Raw genomic sequence first — 12574 nt, 5'->3', positions numbered from 1 at the left:
CAATAATGTATCTTAATATTAATGTCAAATAATATGGACTTTCTGGTATTGCGTAATATGGGATATGGTATAGCTATGCTTTTTTTAGTAAAAAAAGGTAAAGGTTTCCCCTGACATTAAGTCCAGTCATGTCTGACTCTGGAGGTTGGTGCTCATTTCCATTTCTAAGCCGAAGAGCCGGCGTTGTCCATAGACACCTCCAAGGTCATGTGGCCGGCATGATTGCATGGAGCGCCGTTACCTTCCAGCTGGAGCGGTACCTATTGATCTACTCACATTGGCATGTTTTTGAACTGCTAGGTTGGCAGGAGCTGGAGCTAACAGCGGCCGCTCATGCTGCTCCTGGGACTTGAACCTGGGACCTTTTGGTCTGCAGCTCAGTGCTTTAAAGCACTTTGCCACTGGGGCTCCTTATTTTAGTACTTTTTTTTAGTACTAACTCTTAAATCACACTTATCTGTCATTAGAAATCCCAATGGGTGCTGATTAGTCTATTGCATTAGGAATAGTTCTTACAAATATCAGTTTGGGGATATATCTATCCAGTTATATTCTTCTTCATAGAGAAACAGACCACTGAAGAGAGTAAATGCAAACCTTTAAAAAAAATCCATGCAACTTTTAAAAGTTTGAAGGGACAAACAGCCATAATTTTTGCACTATCCTGAAATGTAATAACTTTTTACAGCTCCTATTAATGTTTCTAATAATTGTTGTTTGGATTACTCTTTGGATAACCCTAATGTGCTTTACTAAAACTTCAGCTGATCCAAAACAAGTACAGGAAGCATACAAGTTCCTTGTTGAATCCGTTTTTACAGCCTGCTAGTCTGTTTTTCAGCACAATCCAAAGTTATGGTTATGACCTACAAAGTTATTTTTGTAACTCAGGTCCAGATGATCTGAAGGATGAGATCTCCTTATATGAATGTGCCCAGGGTTTGTGATCTTTTGGGGAGGCACTTTTCTCTGTACTGCCATTGTCAAAGTGATGTCCTGAGGGCACACATGCAAGGTACTTCTACCTGGCTTCTCCCGGTCACAGCACCTCTCCTTCTAAAGAGGTTGAACAACTGCCCCCTTTGCTATCTATTCGCAGGCATGGAAAACTCTTTTTTGTTTTGACATGGTTTTGAGAAATGGCTACTTAGAGAGAAAGGACTTTTTAGGTTCTATGTTTTCGTATTTATGTTTCTATTAAACAAACAATAACTGTGTTTCATTTTTGTGTAGAAATGATGAAACGTTTTAGCTGCAATTGCTTTAACTTTTGCAAGCCATTCTGAATCCCAGACTGGAAATAGATGGGAGTTAATAACTAAGAATAAGAAGTAGAAGGAAAGATATGCCATAGCTATGGGAATGAATTTTGCTTGGGCAAAAAGGAAGGTGTAGACTTACCACCAGAAGTCCTCATAGGTTCTGAAGAGGAAGCTATTCAAAGAGAAAAATGAACATTAATAAGAAACTGTTAGTTGCTTTCAGAACAGTTTATCAGTACCATATAAGTCCAGGGCAGGTTTTAAGAGCGAAGTTATGGATTTTGGTAAGACTGTGGATACTTCAAGGGTAATTCTTCAGAGATGGGAAAGCACCAATGCTGCATGAGGATGCCAGTCGCTTTTGTTTGCCATGACCTTTTACTTACACCTTTCCCCCTTCTGCCCAAAAAAGTCAGAAGCAAGAGCTTGTGCTTCTTTTGTGTTCCCCTTGGATGAAGAGGGGGAGAGAGAAGAGGGCCTAGGTGCTTTTCTTAGATTTCCGCTGGATGAACTAAGCTCTTGCTTTCCATCCCTCTACTCAGACAATTGTTACCTTTTTTTGTTTCACCTGGAAGGACTATGCTTTTCCCTTTCACCCCTCTATTCAAAGGAGATGTTTCCTTTTCTGTAAGAGTTAACATACAGTAACCACATGACCCATGAATAAGTTGGCTTAGTTTTTTTTTTCTTTTACTATAAATCTACTATTTTAAAATATCCATTCCATTTCTATCTGGCAAAATGGGAAAATTCGGTAACAGGCTGGATAGTATATTGTGGATTCTACAATGCCAAAGGAAGAAAATTATCCTAATATAGATGACGTGAAATAATAATGTCTAAAGTCGATTGAATGCATTTTTTAGCTATATAAACTGAGTGCGCAGTCTTCAGGTACAATTTTTGCAAACGGTCTATGCCCACCCAAATAGGAAATTAATTTAAGGTAGCACTCTATACATCAATAAGATCTGAAATATGTCAACAATTGGGATCCAAACTTACGGGAATAGTTTCCTTCCATTGGGGTGGTCTCTGGAACTGCAGGTTGAGCTGCTAAAAAAGAAGAAATTGTGAGATTCTAGTCTTTGTTTTGGTGTTCTATAGCAGTGGAATTGGGATATTTGATCCCAACTTTCTGCTGTGGCAAAAACCTGTTTCTTCAAGTAGACTTATGACAACCACAAATATTTCACAGGGTGTACTAAGAACTAGTTTTGACATTTCTCTCCTACGACATATAGTTTACAGCACCTAGTCTTCAGTGGTGTTCTCCCATTCAAGTACTAACACTGTTTAGCTTCCAAGGTTAGATGGGATCTGGTCCATTTGGGGTATTTATTTAGGCATTACATTACTTTATTTACATTTAAATATTTTGAAAAATATGAGCTCCTTGTTACATGTAGTTGATTATTTAGTGCCTGTGGTATTCCTTATAAATATCAGTACAGAAATTCTCAAATGGAACTCAATCAATTAGATCTCTCAAATGACAGGCAAAACAAGTAAACAAACCAATGATGCATTCACAAAGCAGTTTTTATACTATATATTTTATATTAAGTTTGTATTGATTTATCTTTATTCACTTTTAAATAATGTATCTTAGTATTAATATCAAGTCATATAAACATTCTGCTATCATATAATATGGGGTATGGTATAACTATGCTTTTTTTCAGTAGTAACTTTCAAGCAATCAGAAATCACATTTATCTGTCATTAGTAATTCCAATGGGTGCTGATTAGTCTATTGCATTAGGAATAGTTCTTACAAATATCAGTTTGGGGATATTTCTTTCTAGTTATATTTCTCCTTCATGGGGAAACAGACCACTGAAGAGATTCAATGCAAACCTTAAAAAAAATCAATGCAACTTTTAAAATTTTGAAGGGACAAACTCCCAAAATGTTGCACCATCTTTAGATGTAATAACTTTTTACAAGTCCTATTAATGTTGCTAGTAATTATTGTTTGGATTACTATTTGGATAACCCTTATGTACTTTACTGCAATTTCAACGGACTATACAGAGAATGTGTCGTTTTCTCTGGTCCACTATAATTACAGGTATGTCTGGTGGGAACACAGGAGAAGGCCTTCTCCATGGCTGCTCCCGAGCATCTCTCTTTCTAAACAGGCTAAATCATTGTTCTTCCTGCTATCCTTTCATAGGTAGGTGAAACCTTTTTGTTTTGGCAAGGCCTTGAGACGTGATTACTCAGGTAGAAAGAGATTTTCATGTTCTATGTTGTCACATATTTGTTATTCTTTCTAACAATTTATTTTTACCTGAGTTTTATTTTACTTACACTTGTCAGGACATCAATAAAACATTAAACAATGGGATACACACTTACTGGTGGTTTGTTCTCTAGTCGTCCTTTCAGCTGGAAGAAAACCTGGAAAGATAGCAAACCTACTCAAGCTCCAATGCTTTGGTGTTCAGTAGCACTACAAGTGGGGACATTTGTCCCATCTTCCTACTGTAGCAACCCTCTGAGATGTCAAATTTTATTTAACATCCAGAAAAACCATGTACCAAAAATCTTGTTTTCTATTCAAATCACCCATGTAGGAATTTTGCACAGAATAAGTCACTTTTAACAGCATTTGTTTTAACTGTTATAAGCTGCTTTGAATCACAGAATGGGAAAAAGTTGACATATAATGGTGAACAACAATGGGAACAAGGACAAGGTGAAAAAGTATAGATATGTCATGATAATTGGGAATAATCTGGGTTTAGGATGTAAAAGGATGTTATGGACTTACCAGTAGTAGATTCTTGAGAGAGAGCTTTTCAAAAAGAAAAATGAACATGGGTAAGAAACTGTTAATGTTTTCAGAATAATGTATCAGTAATATATGACTCAATGAACTGACATAAAACAGGCTGACTTCTGCTACTATTATTTTTTTTTATACCCCACTTTATCTCTCCCACTTAACATAAAAACATCAGCATACAATTTAAAATATACAAATATGCAAACCATTATAACAGGGTTAAATGTAAACAGTATTTAAAAATTCCCAGTTAAAAAACATTAAAATATGTTAAAAGTTAAAAATCACAGCACCCCCTGAACTGATCGTAAAAACCTTCTTCAAAAGCCTGTATGAATAAAATTTTAGCCTATTGTTGGAAGGACAGCAATGAGGGGACCATTCTGGCTTTCCTGGGCAGGGAGTTCCAGAGTCTAATTCTCTCTCAATCTATTATCATAGTATCTATTGAAAAAGGTTTGAAAGTAATTCCATTAGTAATTCCAATGGGTGCTGATTAGTCTATTGCATTAGGAATAGTTCTTACAAATATCAGTTTGGGGATATTTCTTTCTAGTTATATTTCTCCTTCATGGGGAAACAGACCGCTGAAGAGATTCAATGCAAACCTTAAAAAAAATGAATGCAACTTTTAAAATTTTGAAGGGACAAACTCCCAAAATGTTGCACCATCTTTAGATGTAATAACTTTTTACAAGTCCTATTAATGTTGCTAGTAATTATTGTTTGGATTACTATTTGGATAACCCTTATGTACTTTACTGCAATTTCAACTGATCCAAAATAAATGCAAGAAACATCGAAGTTCTTTGTTGAATCCGTTTCTACAACCTGCCAGTCTGTTTTTCATCACAATCCAAAATTATGCTTATGACCTACAAAGTTCTGTATATATACTCAGGTCCAGATTGTCTAAAGGATGATATCTCATATGAATGTGCCCAGATTTTGTGATCTTTTGGAGAGGCACTTTTCTTTGTATTGCCATAGTCACAGGTATATCCTGAGGGCACACATGCAAGGTACTTCTACCTGGCTTCTCCTGGTCCCATCACATCTCCTTCTAAAAAGGTTGAACAATTGCCCCCCTTGCTATCCTTTTGCAGGCATGGAAAACTCTTTTTGTTTTGGCATGGCTTTGAGAACTGGCTACTTAGGGAGAAAGGACTTTTCAGGTTTTATGTTTTCATAGAATACATTGGGAATACATTTTGCTTGGGCTCAAAAGGAAGGCGTAGACTTACCACCAGAAGTCCTTATAGGTTCTGAAGCGGAAGCTATTCAAAAAGAAAAATGAGCATTAGAAAAAAAAACTGTTAGTTGCTTTCAGAACAGTTTATCAGTACCATATAAGTCCATAGGTAAAAGGTAAAGGTTTTCCCCTGACGTTGTCATGTCTGACTCTGGGGGTTGGTGCTCATCTCCATTTCTAAGACAAAGAGCCGGCATTGTCTGTAGACACCTCCAAGGTGGCCTAGGGGATAAAAGCCTCGTGGCGTGAAGGTTGGGTTGCTGACCTGAAAGCTGCCAGGTTCGAATCCCACCTGGGGAGAGCGTGGATGAGCTCCCTCTATCATCTCCAGCACCATGCGGGGACATGAGAGACGCCTCTCACAAGGATGGTAAAACATCAAAACATCCGGGCGTCCCCTGGGCAACGTCCTTGCAGACGGCCAAATCTGTCACTCCAGAAGCAACTCCGGTTGCTCCTGACATGAAAAAAAAAACCCTCCAAGGTCATGTGGCCGGCATGACTGCATGGAGTGCCGTTACCTTCCCGCTGGAGTGGTACCTATTGATCTATTCACATTGGCATGTTTTTGAACTGCTAGGTTGGCAGAAGCTACAAGCGGGCGCTCACTCAGCTCCTGGGATTTGAACCTGGGACCTTTCGGTCTGCAAGTTCAGCAGCTCAGTGCTTTAACACACTTCGCCACCGGGGCTCCTCATATAAGTCCATAGCAGGTTTTCACCAATCCTTGTTTGCACAACAAACAGATTTTATTTGTTTATGTTTCTTTTTGAAATTATTTATATGAATGCCTAACTAAAATACATGTTCAAATGTTTATTAAGGAAGGGGAATACAGCTTTATTAAGCAAACCATTCAACTACTAGTTTCTTCCACCTCTTAATATGTCTTATGCCTTGCTCTTTCAACTGTTGCAAATTACAGGCACATTCCATTAATTTGATGGGGTCTGCTCTTTTTCTGTTCTTCATGCTATTTCTAGGAATTTTACACAGAATACATTTCAAATGGTGAAGGATCCCATCTGTCCAGGATTGTTGTTAGTGTTTCTCAACATGAAAACAAAATGTTTGTTTTTGTTTTTTTACTATAAATCTACTATTTTAAAATATCCATTCCATTTCTATCTGACAAAATGGGAAAATTCGGTAACAGGCTGGATAGTATATTGTGGATTGTACAATGCCAAAGGAAGAAAATTATCCTAATATAGGTGACATAGAATAATAATGTCTAAAGTCGATTGAATGCATTTTTTAGCTATATAAACTGAGTGCGCAGTCTTCAGGTACAATTTGTCAACAATTGGGATCCATACTTACCGGTATAGTTTACTTCCATTGGGGTGGTCTCTGGAACTGCAGGTTGAGCTGCTAAAAAAGAAGAAATGGTGAGATTCTAGTCTTTGTTTTGGTGTCCTATAGCATTTGAATTGGGATATTTGATCCCAACCTTCTGCTGTGGCAAAAACCTGTTTCTTCAAGTAGACTTATGACAACCCCCTATATTTCACAGGGTGTACTAAGAACTAGTTTTGGCATTTCCTTCCTACGACATATAGTTCACAGGACCTAGTCTTCAGTGGTGTTTTGTTCTTCCACCCAAGTACTAATCCTGTTTACCTTCCAAGATTAGATGGGATCTGGTCCATTTGGGGTATTTATTTAGGCATTACATTACTTTATTTAAATTTAAATATTTTGAAAAAAAATGAGCTCCTTGTTACATGTAGTTGATTATTTTGTGCCTATGGTATTACCTTAGAAATATCACTACACTAAATTCTCAAATGGAACTCAATCAACTGGATCTCTCAAGCAACAGGCAAAACAAGTAAACAAACCAATGATGCATTCACAAAGCAGTTTTTATACTATATATTTTATATTAAGTTTGTATTGATTTATCTTTATTCACTTTTAAATAATGTATCTTAATATTAATATCAAGTCATATAAACTTTCTGCTATCATATACTATGGGGTATGGTATAGCTATGCTTTTTTTAGTAGTAACTCTCAAGCAATCAGAAATCACATTTATCTGTCATTAGTAATCCCAATGGGTACTGATTAGTCTATTGCCTTAGGAATAGTTCTTACAAATATCAGTTTGGGGATATATCTTCCTAGTTATATTTCTCCTTCATGGGGAAACAGACCACTGAAGAGATTCAATGCAAAACCTTTTTTTAAAAAAATCAATGCAACTTTTAAAATTTTGAAGGGACAAACTCCTAAAAATGTTGCACCATCCTTAGATGTAATAACTTTTTACAACTCCTATTAATGTCGCTCATAATTATTGCTTGGATTACTATTTGGATAACCCTTATGTACTTTACTGCAATTTCAACTGACTGACTGCAAGAAACATCGAAGTTCCTTACTGAATCCGTTTCTACAACCTGCCAGTCTGTTTTTCATCACAATCCAAAATTATGCTTATGACCTACAAAGTTCTGTATATATGACAAAAGAGTCATAGCTACAAACGGAGGTGAGACAACAGAAAGTGAGAGAAATCTACCTCTTGGAAGAGAAATTCACTCCTGAAAGGGTTATCATGGGGAATAGGTGTCTCAAGTGAAGCTTTTTCACCAATCCTTGTTTCCACAACAAACAGATTTTATTTGTTTATGTTTCTTTTTTGAAATTATTTATATGGATACATGTTCAAATGTTTATTAAGGAAGGGGAATACAGCTTTATTAAGCAAACCATTCAAATACAAGTTTCCCCCATCTCTTAAAATGTCTTATGCCTTGCTCTTTCAATTGTTGCAAATTCCAGGCACATTCCATTAATTTGATGGGGTCTGCACTTTTTCTGTTCTTCATGCTATTTCTAGGAATTTTACACAGAACACATTTCAAATGGTGAAGAATCTCATCTGTCCAAGATTGTTTTTCGTGTTTCTCAACATGAAAACAAAATAGTTTTGTTGTTTTTTTTACTATAAATCAACTATTTTTAAATATCCTTCCTATATCTGGCAAAATGGGAATGCTGAAGGACACAACTTGGTAACAGGCTGGATAGTATATTGCGGGTTGTACAATGCCAAAGGGAAAAAAATATTCAAATGGTGACATGGAATAATAATTTCTAAAGTCGATTGAATGCATACATTTTAGCTATATAAACTGAGTATGCAGTCTTCAGATAAAATTTTGCAAACGGCCAATGCCCACCCAAATAGTGAATTAATATAAGGTAGCACTGTACAGCTCAATAAGACCTGAAATATGTCAAATATTAGGATCTATACTTACTGGTATTTTTTTCTTCCATTGGGGTGGTCTCTGGAACTGCAGGTTGTGCTGGTAAAAAAGAAGAAATGGTGAGATTCTAGTCTTTGTGTTGGTGTCCTATAGCAGTGGAGTTGGGATATTTGATCCCAGCCTTCTGTTGTGCCAAAAACCTGCTTCTTCAAGTAACATATGACAATCCCATACATTTCACAGGGTTTACTCGAAATTATTTTTTGCGTTTCCTTCCTACGACATATAGTTTGCAGACCGGATCTGCAGTGGTGTTCTCCCACCCAAGTACTAACACTGTTTAGCTTCCAAGATTAGATGGGATCTGGTTTATTTGGGGTATTTATTTAGGCATTACATTACTTTATGTAAATTAAAACATTTTGAAAAAAATTGAACTACATGTTACATGTAGTTGATTATTTTATGCCTATGATATTATCTCATACATATCAGTACAGTAAACTCTCAAATGGAACTCAGTCAACTGGATCTCTCAAGCGATAGGCAAAACAAGTAAACAAACCAATTATGCATTCACAAAGCAGTTTTTATACTATATATTTTACATTAAGTTTATATTGACTTGTTTTTATTCGCTTTTCAATAATGTATCTTAATGTTAATGTCGAATAATATGGACTTTCAGATATTGTGAAATATGGGTTATGGTATAGCTATGCTTTTTAAAGTACTAACTCTGAAAGTCCAGGGCAGGTTTTAAGGGCAAAGTTATGGATTTTGGTAAGATTGTGGATACTTCAAAGGTCATTCTTCAGAGATGAGAAAGTACCAATGCTGCATGAGGGTGCCAGAAAGGACTTTTCAGGTTCTATGTTTTCATATTTATATTTCTTTTAAACAAACAATAACTGTGTTTCATTTTTGTGTAGAAATGATGAAACGTTTTCGCTGCATTTGATTTTACTCTTGCAAGCTATTCTGAATCCCAGACTGGAAAAAGATGGGATGTAATAACTAAGAAGAAGAAGTAGAAGGAAAGATATGCTATAGCTATGGGAATCAATTTTGCTTGGGCTCTAAAAGGAAGGCGTAGACTTACCACCAGAAGTCCTCATAGGTTCTGAAGAGGAAGCTATTCAAAGAGAAAAATAAACATTAATAAGTAACTGTTAGTTGCTTTCAGAACAGTTTATCAGCACCATATAAGTTCAGGGCAGGTTTTAAGGGCGAAGTTATGGATTTTGGTAAGACTGTGGAAACTTCAAGGGTCATTCTTCAGAGGTGGGAAAGCACCAATGCTGCATCAGGGTGCCAGAAAGGACTTTTCAAATGAACAATAACTGTGTTTCATTTTTGAGTAGAAATGATGAAACATTTTAGCTGCATTAGCTCCAACTTTTGCAAGCTATTCTGAATTACAGACTGGAAATAGAAGGGATATAATAATTAAGAAGTAGAAGTAGAAGGAAAGATGATATGTCATAGCTATTGGGAATACATTTTGCTTGGGCTTTAAAAGGAAGGTGGAGACTTACCACTAGATGTCTCCATAGATTCTGAAAAGGAAGCTATTCAAAAAGAAAAATGAACATTAATTTAAAAAGTGTTACTTGCTTTCAGAACAGTTTATCAGTACCATATAAGTCCAGGGCAAGTTTTAAGGGGGGAATTATGGATTTTGGTAAGACTGTGAATACTTAAAAGGTAGAAATGATGAAACAATTTTGCTGAATTTGCTTTAACTTTTGCAAGCTATTCTGAATCTCATACTAGAAATAGATGGGATGTAATAATTAAGAAGAAAAAGTAGAAGGAAAGAAGATATGCCATAGCTATTGGGAATGAATTTTGCTTGGGATCTAAAAGGAAGGCATAGACTTACCACCCGAAGTCCTCATAGGTTCTGAAGAGGTAACTATTTAAACAGAAAAATGAACATTAATGAGACAGTGTTGGTTGCTTTCAGAATAATGTATCAGTACCATATAAGTCCAGAGAAAGTTTAAGGGGGAAGTTATGAATTTGGGTAAGACTGTGGATACTTCAAGGGTCATTCTTCAGAGATGGGAAAGCACAAATGCTTCATCAGGATGCCAGAAAGGACTTTCCAGATTCTATGTTTTCATATTTATGTTTCTTTTAAATGAACAATAACTGTTTTTTTTTGTTTTTGTGTAGAAATGATGAAACATTTTAGCTGCATTTGCTTTAACCTTTGCAAACTATTCTGAATTCCATACTGGAAATAGATGGGATGTAATAATTAAGAAGAAAATGTAGAAGGAAAGAAGATATACCATAGCTAATGGGAATGAATTTTGCTTGGGATCTAAAAGGAAGGCATAGACTTACTATTATTCAGCATAGGTTCTGGAGAGGTAGCTATTCAAAAAGAAATATGAACATTGTTAAGAAACTGTTAGTTGCTTTCAGAATAATTTATCAGTGCCATATAAGTCCAGGGCAGGTTTTAAGGGGATATTTATGGATTTTGAAAAAACTGTGGATATTTCAAGGATAATTCTTCAAAGAGGGGAAAGTACCAATGCTGTATCAGGATGCCAGTTGCCTCTGGTTGCCATGACCTTTTACTTACTCCCCCACTCCCAGCGCTAAAAAAAGATCAGAAGCTGGAGCTTGTTGGAGAGAGTGGTGGGCAATGGTGCTTCTTTTATGTTCCTCCTGGTTGAACTAAGCTCTTTCCTCCCATCCCTCTACTCAGACAGTGGTTGCCTTTTTTCTTTCACCTGGAAGGGCGACACTTTTCCCTTTCAACACTCTATTGAAATGAGATGGTTTAATTTTCTCATGAGTTAAGGAACAGTAACCACATGACCCATGGATAAGTTGGCCCAGTTTTTGGGGGGTAGGCTTTTTGACTAAAATCTTGGATTTAAATATGAGTACCGTATATAGTCGAATATAAGCCGACCCAAATATAAGACGAGGCACCTAATTTTACCACAAAAAAACTGGGAAAACTTATTGACTCGAGTATAACATGAGGGTGGGAAATGTAGCGGCTACTAGTAAATTTCAAAAATCAAAAACAAAATAGAATAAAATTACATTCATTGAGGCATCAGTAGGTTAAATGTTTTTGAATATTTACACAAACCGTAATTTAAGATAATAATAAGACTTTACTATGATAAAACTGTCCAGCTCTGATTACCTATTAGTGTTGTGCATGGAATTGTGGTTCGCTTTGTGTGGTTTCATTTATTTTGTCTCATGTTTGTATTTGTTCCCGCTAACAAAAATGGGGCGCTTATATGAACAGAATTTTCGTCTGGCTTACGAAATAATGAATTTTTTTTTTGGACCATTGGCTGCAATGGGGTACTTCTGTGGCTCAACCCCCCACCCCAACTCAGTGGGGTGAAAATTGCCACAAATAGAAGGCAATTTGACCCTTTTTAGCCCCCCCCCCAACTTGTAAAACATTTGGGTCTTCCCCAGAGTACTATTGTTGTTGTTGTTATTATTATTATTATTATTATTATTATTATTATTATTATTATTCCCATTGGCACACATCAGATGTAATGGGGAGGCACTCCTCTCCCAGACTCAGCTTAGGGTCCCAGAGTAACTATAATTGTTAATATGAATGTTAATATTATTATTAAGACCCATTGATACACATCAGATGTAATGGAGAGGCACTCCTCTCCCAGACTCAGCTTAGGGTCCCAGAGTAACTATAATTATTAATATGAATGTTAATATTATTATTAAGACCCATTGATACACATCAGATGTAATGGGGAGGCACTCCTCTCTCAGACTCAGCTTAGGGTCCCAGAATAACTATCGTTACATATATTAATATTATTATTAAGACCCATTGGTAAACATCAGCTATAATGGGAGAGCAGCCCTCTGTCAGTACTTACTTATTGTTACGGCCTAAATGAAACAGTAACTGTGTTTCGCTTTTGTGTAGAAAAGATGAAACATTTTAGCTGCAATTGCTTTAACATTTGCATGCTATTCTGAATCCCAGAGTGGAAATAGATGGGATGTAATAATTAAG

At 36.2% G+C, this 12574-nt stretch overlaps 2 protein-coding genes across 5 annotated transcripts in view; both read right to left on the bottom strand.

Moving 5' to 3' along the window:
- The window catches only part of dmbt1 (deleted in malignant brain tumors 1), a 279374-nt gene that overhangs the window by 121613 nt on the left and 145187 nt on the right, over positions 1–12574 (bottom strand). The window lies entirely within an intron of this gene.
- On the bottom strand, positions 1265–11853 carry LOC107982617 (mucin-7). Of its 4 annotated transcripts, none has more exons than XM_062976042.1 (11): positions 10888–11853; positions 10418–10450; positions 10071–10103; positions 9635–9667; positions 8584–8631; positions 6632–6682; positions 5301–5333; positions 4042–4065; positions 3627–3668; positions 2268–2315; positions 1267–1434 (listed from the first exon to the last, which is right to left on the bottom strand). In XM_062976042.1, the coding sequence occupies exons 1-11, from the start codon at positions 10898–10900 to the stop codon at positions 1355–1357; spliced, it is 438 nt and encodes a 145-aa protein (XP_062832112.1). In that variant the 5' UTR covers positions 10901–11853; the 3' UTR covers positions 1267–1354. The 4 variants fall into 4 exon arrangements, with proteins under 4 accessions (XP_062832113.1, XP_062832112.1, XP_062832110.1 ...); XM_062976040.1 differs by having other exon boundaries at positions 1269–1434; positions 2268–2318; positions 10888–11851; XM_062976041.1 differs by having other exon boundaries at positions 1269–1434; positions 2268–2318; positions 6632–6679; positions 10888–11851.

This window comes from Anolis carolinensis, chromosome 3 (assembly GCF_035594765.1).
Source record: "Anolis carolinensis isolate JA03-04 chromosome 3, rAnoCar3.1.pri, whole genome shotgun sequence".
Classification (NCBI taxonomy): Eukaryota; Metazoa; Chordata; class Lepidosauria; order Squamata; family Dactyloidae; genus Anolis; species Anolis carolinensis.
Note: the sequence above shows the minus strand (reverse complement) of the source record. Positions and strands in the feature narration are given on the sequence as shown.